Raw genomic sequence first — 11,231 nt, forward strand, 5'->3', positions numbered from 1 at the left:
CAAAAAGTGCAGTAGATTCTGCAGAAGTGGGTACTGCAGAAGTGGTTTCCAGGGTAGTAGCTTCTACAAAAGTGGTGCCAAGGGTAGTAGTTTCTGCAGAAGTGGGCACTGCAGAAGTGGTTTCCAGGGTAGTAGTTTCTACAAAAGTGGTGCCAAGGGTACTAGTTTCTGCAGAAGTGGGTCCTGTATATGTGGTTTCCAGGATAGTAGTTTCTAAAGAAGTGGTGCCAAGGTTAGTAGTTTTTGCAGAAGTGGGCATTGCAGAAGTGGTTTCCAGGGTAGTAGTTTCTACAAAAGTGGTGCCAAGGGTACTAGTTCCTGCAGAAGTGCTTTCCAGGGTAGTAGTTTCTACAGAGGTGGGTACTGTAGAAGTGGCTTCCAGGATAGTAGTTTCTACAGAAGTGGCTTCAAGGGTAGTATTTTCTGCAGAAGTGAGTGCTGCAGAAGTGGTTTCCAAGTTTGTAGTTTCTATAGTAGTGCCCAGATTAGTAGTTTCTACAGATGTGATGCCATTGGCAGTGGTTTCTGCAGCAGTGGGCACTGCAGAAGTGGTTTCCAGGGTTGTAGTTTCTATAGAAGTTGTGCCCAGGGTAGTGGTTTCTGCAGAAGTGGTTCCAAGGGTACTAGTTTCTGCAGAAGTGGGTCCTGCAGAAGTGGTGCCAAGGGTACTAGTTTCTGCAGAATTGGTGCCAAGGGTAGAAGATTCTGCAGAAGTGGTGCCCAGAGATGTAGGTTTAACATAAGCAGAGCCAAGGGTAGTCGTCTCTGCAGAAGCAGAGCCAACGGTAGTCGTATCTGCAGAAGCGGTGCCAAGCGTAGTAGTCTCTACAGAAGTGGTGCCAAGGGTAGTAGTCTGTGCAGAAGTGGTGCCAAGGGTAGTAGTCTCTGCAGAAGTGGTGCCAAGGGTAATAGACTCTGCAGAAGTATTGACAGAGGTACTAGTCTGTGCAGAAGTGGTGCCAAGGGTAGTAGTCTGTGCAGAAGTGTTGCCAAAGGTAGTAGTCTGTGCAGAAGTGGTGAAGTGGTTTTCAGGGTAGTAGTTTCTACAGAAGTGGTGCCAAGGTTAGTGGTTTCTGCAGAAGTGGATACTGCAGAAGTGGTTTTCAGGGTAGTAGTTTCTACAGAAGTGGTGCCAAGGGTACTAGTTCCTGCAGAAGTGCTTTCCAGGGTAGTAGTTTCTACAGAAGTGGCTTCAAGGGTAGTAGTTTCTGCAGAAGTGAGTGCCGCAGAAGTGGTTTCCAAGTTTGTAGTTTCTATAGTAGTTCCCAGAGTAGTAGTTTCTACAGAAGTGATGCCATGGGCAGTGGTTTCTGCAGCAGTGGGCACTGCAGAAGTGGTTTCCATGGTTGTAGTTTCTACAGAAGTTGTGTCCATGGTAGTATTTTCTATAGAAGTTGTGCTCAGAGTAGTAGTTTCTATAGAAGTTGTGCCCAGGGTAATAGTTTCTGCAGAAGTGGGTGCTACAGATGATGTGGTTTCCAGGTTTGTAGTCTCTACAGAAGTAGTGCCAACGGTAGTAGTTTCTGCAGAAGTTGTGCCCAGGGTACTAGTTTCTAAATAAGTGGTGCCAAGGGTAGTAGTTTCTGCAGAAATGCGGGCTGCAGATGTGGTTTCCAGGGTTGTAGTTTCGATAGAAGTTGTGCCCAGGGTAGTAGTTTCTACAGAAATGGTGCCAAGGGTAGTCGTTTCTGCAGAAATTAGTCCAGCAGATGTGGTTTCCAGGATAGTAGTTTCTACGGAAGTGGTGCCAAGGGTACTAGTTTCTGCATTAGTTATGCCCAGACTAGTAGTTTCTACAGAAGTGGTGCCAAGGGTAGTTGTTTCTGCAGAAGTGGTACCCAGAGTTGTAGATTCTACAAAAGTGGTGCCAAGGATAGTAGTTTCTGTAAAAGTGGGTCCTGCAGAAGTGGTTTCCAGGGTAGTAGTTTCTACAGATGTTGTCCCAAGGGTAGTAGTTTCTGAAGAAGTGGGTCCAGCAGAAGGAGTCTCCAGAGTGGTAGATTCTACAGTAGTGGTGCCAAATGTACTAGCTTCTGCAAAAGTGGTTCCCAGGGTAGTACTTTCTACAGAAGAGGTTGCAAGGGTAGTAGTTTCTGCAGAAGTTGTGCCCGGGGTAGTAGTTTCTGCAGAAGTGGTGCCAAGGGTACTAGTTTCAGCAGAAGATGTGTCCAGAGTGGAAGATTCAATAGAAGTGGCAAAAAGCGTACTAGTTTCTGCAGAAGTGGGTACTGCAGAAGTGGTATGCAGGGTAGTAGCTTCTACAAAAGTGGTGCCAAGGGTACTAGTTTCTGCAGAAGTGGGTCCTGCATGTGTGGTTTCCAGGATAGTAGTTTCTACAGAAGTGGTGCCAAGGGTAGTAGTTTCTGCAGGAGTGGGTACTGTAGAAGTGGCTTCCAGAGTAGTAGTTTCTACAGAAGTGGTTTCAAGGGTAGTAGTTTCTGCAGAAGTGCGAGCTACAGAAGTGGTTTCCAGGATTGTAGTTTCTATAGAAGTAGTGCCCAGAGTAGTAGTGTCTACAGAAGTGATGCCAAGGCCAGAGGTTTCTGGAGAAGTGGGCACTGCATTAGTGGTTTCCAGGATAGTAGTTTCTACAGAAGTGGTGCCAAGGGTACTATTTTCTACAGAAGTGGCTAACAGGGTTGTAGTTTCTACAGAAGTGGTTTCCAGGGTTGTAGTTTCTAGAGAAGTGGTTTCCAGGGTAGTAGTTTCTACAGAAGTGGTTTCCAGGGTAGTAGTTTCTACAGAAGTGTTTTCCAGGATAGTAGTTTCTACAGAAGTGGTGCCAAGGGTAGTAGTTTCTGCAGAAATGCGGGCTGCAGATGTGGTTTCCAGGGTTGTAGTTTCGATATAGTTTCTACAGAAGTGGACTCAAGGGTACTAGTCTCTGCAGAAGTGGTTTTCAGGGTAATACTTTCTACAAAAGTGGTGCCAAGGGTACTAGTTTCAGCAGAAGTGGTGTCCAGAGTGGTAAATTCAATAGAAGTGGCAAAAAGTGTAGTAGATTCTGCAGAAGTGGGTACTGCAGAAGTGGTTTCCAGGGTAGTAGCTTCTACAAAAGTGGTGCCAAGGGTAGTAGTTTCTGCAGAAGTGGGTCCTGTATATGTGGTTTCCAGGATAGTAGTTTCTAAAGAAGTGGTGCCAAGGTTAGTAGTTTTTGCAGAAGTGGGCATTGCAGAAGTGGTTTCCAGGGTAGTAGTTTCTACAAAAGTGGTGCCAAGGGTAGTAGTTTCTACAGAAATGCTTTCCAGGCTACAAAAGTGGTTCTAAGGGTAGTCGTTTCTGCAGAAATGAGTGTTGCAAAAGTGGTTTCCAGGGTAGTACTTTCTAAAGAAGTGGTGCCAAGGGTAGTAGATTCTGCAGAAGTGGGTGCTGCAGAAGTGGTTTCCAGGGTAGTAGTTTCTACAGAAGTAGTGCCAATGGTAGTAGTTTCTACAAAAGTGGTGCCAAGGGTAGTAGTTTCTACAGAAGTAGGTCCTGCAGAAGTGGTTCCAAGGGTACTAGTCTCTGCAGAAGTTGACCACAGGGTAGTCATTTCTGCAAAAGTGGTGCCAATGGTAATAGTTTCTGCAGAAGTGGTTTCAGGGGCAGTAGTTTCTACAGAAGGCGTGCCAAGGGTACTAGTTTCTGCAGAAGTCATGCCCAAGATATTAGTTTCTACAATAGTGGTTTCAAGAGAAGTAGTTCCTACAAAAGTGATGCCAAGGGTAGTAGTTTCTGCAGAAGTTTTGTCCAGTGTAGTCATTTCTACAGAAGGGGTTTTAAGGGCAGCAATTTCTGCAGAAGGGAGTCCTGCAAAAGTGGTTTCAAGTGTCATTGTTTCTTCAGAAGTGGTGTCAAAGGGACTAGTTTCTGCATTAGTTACGCCCAGGCTAGTAGTTTCTAAAGAAGTGGTGCCAAGGGTAGTTGTTTCTGCAGAAGCGGTGCCCAGAGTTGTAGATTCTACAGAAGTGGTGCCAAGGATAGTTTCTGTAAAAGTGGGTCCAGTGCCAAGGATAGTAGTTTCTGTAAAAGTGGGTCCTGCAGAAGTGGTTTCCAGGGTAGTAGTAATTTCTACAGATGTGGTGCCAAGGGTAGTTGTTTCTGCAGAAGTGGTGCCCAGAGTTGTAGGTTCTACAGAAGTAGTGCCAAGGATAGTAGTTTCTGTAAAAGTGGGTCCTGCAGAAGTGGTTTCCAGGGTAGTAGTTTCCACAGAAGTGGGTCCTGCAGAAGTGGTTTCCAGGGTAGTAGTTTCTACGGAAGTGGTTCCAACGGTACTAGTTTCTGCAGAAGTTGTACCCAGGGTAGTAGTTTCTGCAGAAGTGGCTTCCAGGGTAGTAGGTTCTACAGAAGTGGTGCCAATGATGGTAGTTTCTGAAGAAGTGGTTTCCAGGGTAGTAGTTTCTACGGAAGTGGTTCCAACGGTACTAGTTTCTGCAGAAGTTGTACCCAGGGTAGTAGTTTCTGCAGAAGTGGCTTCCAGGGTAGTAGTTTCTACAGAAGTGTTGCCAAGGGTAGTAGTTTCTGCCGAAGTGCTTTCCAGGGTTGTAGTTTCTACAGAAGTTGTGCCCAGGGTAGTAGTTTCTACAGAAGTGGTGCTAAGGGTAGTAGTTTCTGCAGAAGTGGTTCCAAGCGTACTAGTTTCTGCAGAAGTGGGTCCTGCAGAAGTGGTTTCCCGGGAAGTATTTTCTACAGAACTGGTGCTAAGGGTAGTCGTCTCTGCAGAAGTGGTGCCAAGAGTAGTAGTCTCTGCAGAAGTGGTGCCAAGCGTAGCAGTCTCTGCAGAAGTGGTGCCAAGGGTAGCAGTCTCTGCAGTAGTGGTGCCCAGTATAGTAGTCTCTGCAGAAGTGGTGCCAGAGGTACTAGTTTCTGCAGAAGTTGTGCCCAGGGTAGTAGTCTCTGCAGAAGTGGTGCCAGAGGTACTAGTTTCTGTAAAAGTTGTGCCCAGGGTACTAGTTTCTACAGAAGTGGTGCCAAGGGTAGTAGTTTCTGCAGAAGTGGGTGCTGTAGATGTGGTTTCCAGGGTTGTAGTTTCTATAGAAGTTGCGCCCAGAGTAGCAGTTTCTACAGAAGTGCTGCCAAGGGTACTAGATTCTGCAGAAGTGGTTCCCAGAGTGGTAAATTCAACAGAGGTGGTGCCAAGGGTAGTAGTTTCTGCCGAAGTGGGTACTGCAGAAATGGTTTCCAGGGTAAACGTTTCTTCAAAATTGGTGCCAAGGGTACTAGATTCTGCATTAGTGGTACCCAGAGTGGTAGGTTCAACAGAAGTGGTGCCAGAGGTACTAAATTCTGCATTAGTGGTGCCCAGAATGGTAGATTCAACAGAAGTGGTGCCAGATGTACTAGATTCTGCAGAAGTGGTTTCCAGGGTAGTAGTTTCTACAGAAGTGGGTGCTGCAGAAGTAGTTTCCAGGGTTGTAGTTTCTATAGAAGTAGTGCCAACGGTAGTAGTTTCTGCATAAGTTGTGCCCATGGTACTAGTTTCTACAAAAGTGGTGCCAAGGGTAGTAGTTTCTGCAGAAGTAGGTCCTGCAGAAGTGGTTCCAAGGGTACTAGTTTCTGCAGAAGTTGTCCCCAGGATAGTAATTTCTGCAAAAGTGGTGACAAGGGTAGAAGGTAAGGTTCCAAGGGTACTAGTCTCTGCAGAAGTTGACCACAGGGTAGTCATTTCTGCAAAAGTGGTGCCAATGGTAATAGTTTCTGCAGAAGTGGTTTCAGGGCCAATAGTTCCTACGGAAGGTGTGCCAAGGGTACTAGTTTCTGCAGAAGTCATGCCCAGCGTATTAGTTTCTACAGAAGTGGTTTCAAGAGTAGTAGTTCCTACAAAAGTGATGCCAAGGGTAGTAGTTTCTGCAGAAGTTTTGTCCAGGGTAGTAGTTTCTACAGAAGGGGTCTCAAGGGCAGCAATTTCTGTAGAAGTGGGTCCTGCAAAAGTGGTTTCAAGTGTCGTTGTTTCTTCAGAAGTGGTGCCAAAGGTACTAGTTTCTGCAAAAGTTGAACCCAGGGTAGTAGTTTCTGTAGAAGTGGATTGTGCAAAAGTGGATTCCAGGGTAGTATTTTCTACAAAAGGTGTGCCAAGGGTACTAGTTTCTGCAGAAGTTGTCCCCAGGATAGTAATTTCTGCAAAAGTGGTGACAATGGTAATAGTTTCTGCAGAAGTGGTTTCAGGGGCAGTAGTTTCTACAGAAAGTGTGCCAAGGGTACTAGTTTCTGCAGAAGTGGTTTCCAGGGTAGTAGTTTCTACAGAAGTGGTGCCAAGGGTACTAGTTTCTGCAGAAGTGGGTCCTGTATATGTGGTTTCCAGGATAGTAGTTTCTAAAGAAGTGGTGCCAAGGTTAGTAGTTTCTACAGAAATGCTTTCCAGGGTAGTAGTTTCTACAGAAGTGGGTGCTGCAGAAGGGGTTTCCAGGGTTGTAGTTTCTATAGAAGTAGTGCCAACGGTAGTAGTTTCTGCAAAAGTTGTGCCCATGGTACTAGTTTCTACAAAAGTGGTGCCAAGGGTACTAGTTTCTGCAGAAGTTGTGTCCAGGGTAGTAATTTCTGCAAAAGTGGTGCCAATGGTAATAGTTTCTGCAGAAGTGGTTTCAGGGGCAATAGTTCCTACAGAAGGTGTGCCAAGGGTACTAGTTTCTGCAGTTTTGTCCAGGGTAGTAGTTTCTACAGAAGGGGTCTCAAGGGCAGCAATTTCTGTAGAAGTGGGTCCTGCAAAAGTGGTTTCAAGTGTCGTTGTTTCTTCAGAAGTGGTGCCAAAGGTACTAGTTTCTGCAAAAGTTGAACCCAGGGTAGTAGTTTCTGTAGAAGTGGATTGTGCAAAAGTGGATTCCAGGGTAGTATTTTCTACAAAAGGTGTGCCAAGGGTACTAGTTTCTGCAGAAGTGGTGCCCAGAGTTGTAGATTCTACAGAAGTGGTGCCAAGGGTAGTTGTTTCTGCAGAAGTGGTGCCCAGAGTTGTAGCTTCTGCAGAAGTGGGTGCTGCAGAAGTGGTTTCCAGAGTAGTAGTTTCTACAGAAGGGGTGCCAAGGGTAGTAGTTTCTGCAGAAATGGTGCCAAGGGTAGCAGTTTCTGCAGAAGTGGGTTCTGTAGAAGTGGTGCCCAAAGTCGTAGATTCTACAGAAGTGGTGCCAGAGACACTAGTTTCCACATAATTGGTGCCCAGAGTTGTTGATTCAAAAGAAGTGGTACCAAGGGGAGTAATTTCTGCAAATGTGGGTCCTGCAGAAGTGGTTTCCAGGGTAGTAGTTTCTACAGAAGTCGTTATAAAGGTACTAGTTTCTGTAGAAACTGTGCCCAGGGTAGTAGTTTCTATCAAAGTTGTGGTCAGGGTATTCATTTCTACAGAAGTGGTGCCCAGAGTTGTAGCTTCTGCAGAAGTGGGTCCTGCAGATGTGGGTTTCAGGGTAGTAGTTTCTACAGAAGTGGGTCCTGTAGAAGTGGGGCCCAGAGTGGTAGATTCTATATAAGTGGTGCCAAATGTACTAGCTTCTGCAGAAGTGGTTCCCAGGGTAGTACTTTCTACAGAAGAGGTTCCAAGGGTAGTAGTCTTTGCAGAAGTTGTGCCCAGGGTAGTAGTTTCTACAGAAGTGGTTCCTAGTGTAGTACTTTCTACAGAAGAGGTGTCAAGGGAAGTAGTTTCTGCAGAAGTGAGTCCTTTAGAAGTGGGGCCCAAAGTGGTAGATTCTACAGAAGTGGTGCCAAATGTACTAGCTTCTGCAGAAGTGGTTCCCAGGGTAGTGCTTTCTACAGAAGCGGTGGCAAGGGTACTAGTTTCTGCAGAGGTTATGCCCAGGGTACTGGTTTCTACAGAAGTGGTGCCAAGGGTACTAGTTTCTACTGATGTCATGCCAAGGGTACTAGTTTCTACAGAAGAGGTGCCAAGGGTAGTAGTTTCTGCAAAAGTTGTGCCCGGGGTAGTAGTTTCCACAGATGCCGTGCCAAGTGTACTAGTTTCTACAGTAGTGGTGCCCAGAGTTGTAGATTCTACAGAAAAAGTGCCAAGGGTATTAGCTTCTGCAGAAGTGGGTGATGCAGATCTGGTTTCCAGGGTAGTAGTTTCAGCTGAAGTGGTTCCAAGGGTACTAGTTTCTGCCAAAGTGGTTTCCAGTGTAGTAGTTTCCACAGAAGTGGTTCCAAGGGTACTAGTTTCTGTAGAAGTTATGCCCAGGGTAGTAGTTTCTACAAATGTGGTGCCAAGGTTACTAGTTTCTGCAGAAGTGGTGCCAAGGGTAATAGTTTCTGAGGAAGTGGGTCCTGCAGATGTGGTTTCCAAGGTAGTAGTTTTTACAGAAGTGGAACCAAGGGTAATAGATTCTGCAGAAGTGGTTCCCAGTGTAGTACTTTCTACAGAAAAGGTGCCAAGGGTAGTAGCTTTTGCAGAAGTGGTGCCAAGGGTAGTAATTTCTGCAGCAGTTGTGCCCAGGGTAGTAATTTCTGCAGAAGTGGTCTCCAGAGTGGTAGATTCTACAGAAGTGGTGCCAAATGTAGAAATTTCTGCAGCAGTTGTACCCAGGATAGTAATTTCTGCAGAAGTGGTCTCCAGAGTGGTAGATTCTACAGAAGTGGTGCCAAATGTAGAAATTTCTGCAGCAGTTGTACCCAGGATAGTAATTTCTGCAGAAGTGGTCTCCAGAGTGGTAGATTCTACAGAAGTGGTGCCAAATGTAGAAATTTCTGCAGCAGTTGTACCCAGGATAGTAATTTCTGCAGAAGTGGTCTCCAGAGTGGTAGATTCTACAGAAGTGGTGCCAAGGGTAGCAGTTTCTGCAGAAGTGGTGTCCAGAGTCATAGATTCAACAGAAGTTGTTCTAAGGGTAGTAGTTTTTTCAGAAGTGGGTCCTGCAGAAGTGGTTCCCAGGGTAGTAATTTGAATAGACGTGGTACCAAGGGTAGAAGTTTCTACAGAAGTGGAAGTTTGTGCCATTGTGGTTTCTACTGCAGATGTTAAGCCAGGCATAGTTATTGCAGAGTGTGATTTAGCAGTTGTCACTTCAAATGTGGTTGTTTCCAATACCAGATCCGTTAAAGTGACCAAATCTGTAGTTTCTGCAGAAGTGGTGCCCAGAGTTGTAGATTCTACAGAAGTAGTGCCAATGGTAGAAGTTTCTTCAGAAGTTGTTCCAAGGGGAGTAATTTCTGCAGAAGTGGTTCGAAGGGCAGTAGTTTCTACAGAAGTGGTGCCAAGTGTAGCGGTTTCTGCAGAAGTGGTACCTAGGGTAGTAGTTTCTACAGTAGTGATGCCAAGGGTGCTGGTTTCTTCCAAAGTGTTGCCAAGGGTAGTAGTTTCTGCAGAAGTGGGCCCTGCAGTAGTGATTGCAAGGGTACTGGTTTCTGCAGAATCGGTACCCAGAGTTGTAAATTCTACAGAGTAGGTGCCAAGTGTATCAGCTTCTGCAGAAGTGGTTCCCAGGGTAGTAGTTTTTACAGAAGTTGTGCCCAGGTTTGTAATTTCTACAGATGGGGTGCCCAGGGTAGTAGTTTCTGCAGAAGTTGTGCCAAAGGTAGTCGTTTCTGCAGAAGTGATTCCTGCAGAAGTGGTTCCCAGGGTAGTAGCTTCTATAGACGTGGTGCCAAGAGTAATAATTTGGGAAGTGGTAGTTTGAGCCATTGTAGTTTCAAAAGCAGATGCTAAGCCAGGCGTCGTTATAGCTGAGGTTGTTTTAGCTGTTATTTCAAATGTGGTTGTTTCCAATTCTAGACCTGTTGAACTAACAGAAGTTGTCACTTCAACAGAAATGGAGCCCAGGGTAGTAGGTTCTGGAAAAGTTGTGTCCATGGAAGAACTTTCCACTGAAGTGGTGCCAAGAGTAGTAGTTTCTGCAGAAGTGGTTCCAAGGGTAGCAGTTTCTGCAGAAGTGGTATCCAAGGTAGTAATTTCTTCAGAAGTGGTTCCCAGGGTAGTAATTTCAACAGAAGTGGTGCCAAGACTAGTAGTTTGTGCTGAAGCGGTAGTTGTTCCAGCAGTTGTCATTCCTGGTCTGGATGTTTCCAAAACTATTCCTGTTGAACTAACAGAGGGTGTTGTTTCTGCAGAACTCAAAGAAGTCAATGGTATATCAAAGTAAACTATTGTGCTATTCAATGTAGTATGTTCTGTATGTGTGGGAGTGCTTGATGAAAGTGTTCTTTGGGTTGTTTCAGGAATTTCTTCAAATTCCTCACAAGGAATAGTGGGTATGGCATCAAAGTCTGAAAGATCAAAATCTGTCCCAAACTCTACATCAGCAACAGCAGGAGTTGTAGTTTTGGTGATTCTGCCTGGTTGTGTAGACACACTGGAGGCTTCTACTTTTATGGTTGTACCAAGAGTTATATCAGCTGGCCTGAAGGGAACTGTGTTTGTCCTTGTTGTGGAGTCTGGATATGAAGGTGTGCTGGATGGAAATATCCTTGGGGTCGTTTTACGGGTTTCTTCAAATTCCCCACAAGGAAGAGTGGGCAAGACATCAAAGTCTGAAAGGTCAAAGTCTGTCCCAAACTCTACATCAGCAGCAGCTGTAGTTTTGGTGATTCTGTCTGGTTGTGTAGACACACTGGAGGCTTCTACTTTTATGGTTGTACCAAGAGTTATATCAGCTGGCCTGAAGGGAACTGTTTTTGTCCTTGTTGTGGGGTCTGGATATGAAGGAGAGTTAGATAGAAGTATCCTTGGGGTCGTTTTAGGGGTTTCTTCGAATTCTCCACGAGGAAGAGTGGGTATGACATCAAAGTCTGAAAGGTCAAAATCTGTCCCAAACTCTATATCAGCAGCAGCAGAAGTTGTAGTTTTGGTGATTCTTCCTGGTTGTGCAGACACACTGGAGGCTTCTGCTTTTTCGGTTGTACCAAGTGTTATATCAAGTGGCCTGAATGTAACGGTGTTTGTCCATGTAGCGGGGTCTGGATGTGTAGGTGTGCTGGATGGAAGCATCCTTTGGGTCGTTTTAGGGTTTTCTTCCAACTCCCCACATGGAACAGTGGGTTTGACGTCAAAATCTGAAAGACCAAAATCTATCCAAAACTCTCCATCAGCATGAACAACAGTAGGTGCAGTTTTGGTGATTCTGCTTGGCTGTGTAGCAGCACTTGAGGCTTCTACTTTCTGGGTTCTATCAAGAGTTATCTCAGCTGGCCTAAAGGGTTGCATGTTTGTCCATGTAGTGGGGTCTGGATATTTAGGTGTGCTGGATGGAAGTATCCTTTGGGTCATTATAGGGGTTTCTTCAAACTCCCCACAAGGAACAGTGGGTTTGACGTCAAAATCTGAAAGACCAAAATCCAAC

At 45.5% G+C, this 11,231-nt stretch overlaps 2 protein-coding genes across 2 annotated transcripts; both read left to right on the plus strand.

Moving 5' to 3' along the window:
• Nucleotides 1-3,455: 3,455 nt before the first annotated feature.
• On the plus strand, nucleotides 3,456-8,091 carry LOC107664603 (uncharacterized). The gene is made up of 4 exons (XM_016455216.1): nucleotides 3,456-3,471; nucleotides 3,985-4,193; nucleotides 6,226-6,596; nucleotides 6,729-8,091. Coding segments are annotated over exons 2-4 (765 nt in total). The 5' UTR covers nucleotides 3,456-3,471; nucleotides 3,985-4,192; the 3' UTR covers nucleotides 7,122-8,091.
• LOC107664589 (uncharacterized) lies at nucleotides 6,612-10,985 on the plus strand. The gene is made up of 2 exons (XM_016455201.1): nucleotides 6,612-6,746; nucleotides 9,766-10,985. Exon 2 carries the CDS (start codon nucleotides 10,146-10,148, stop codon nucleotides 10,983-10,985), a length of 840 nt encoding a protein of 279 aa, XP_016310687.1. The 5' UTR covers nucleotides 6,612-6,746; nucleotides 9,766-10,145.
• The last annotated feature ends 246 nt before the right edge of the window (nucleotides 10,986-11,231 follow it).

Source organism: Sinocyclocheilus anshuiensis, unplaced genomic scaffold, assembly GCF_001515605.1.
Source record: "Sinocyclocheilus anshuiensis isolate Anshui unplaced genomic scaffold, SAMN03320099.WGS_v1.1 scaffold287, whole genome shotgun sequence".
In the NCBI taxonomy this organism is placed as follows: Eukaryota; Metazoa; Chordata; class Actinopteri; order Cypriniformes; family Cyprinidae; genus Sinocyclocheilus; species Sinocyclocheilus anshuiensis.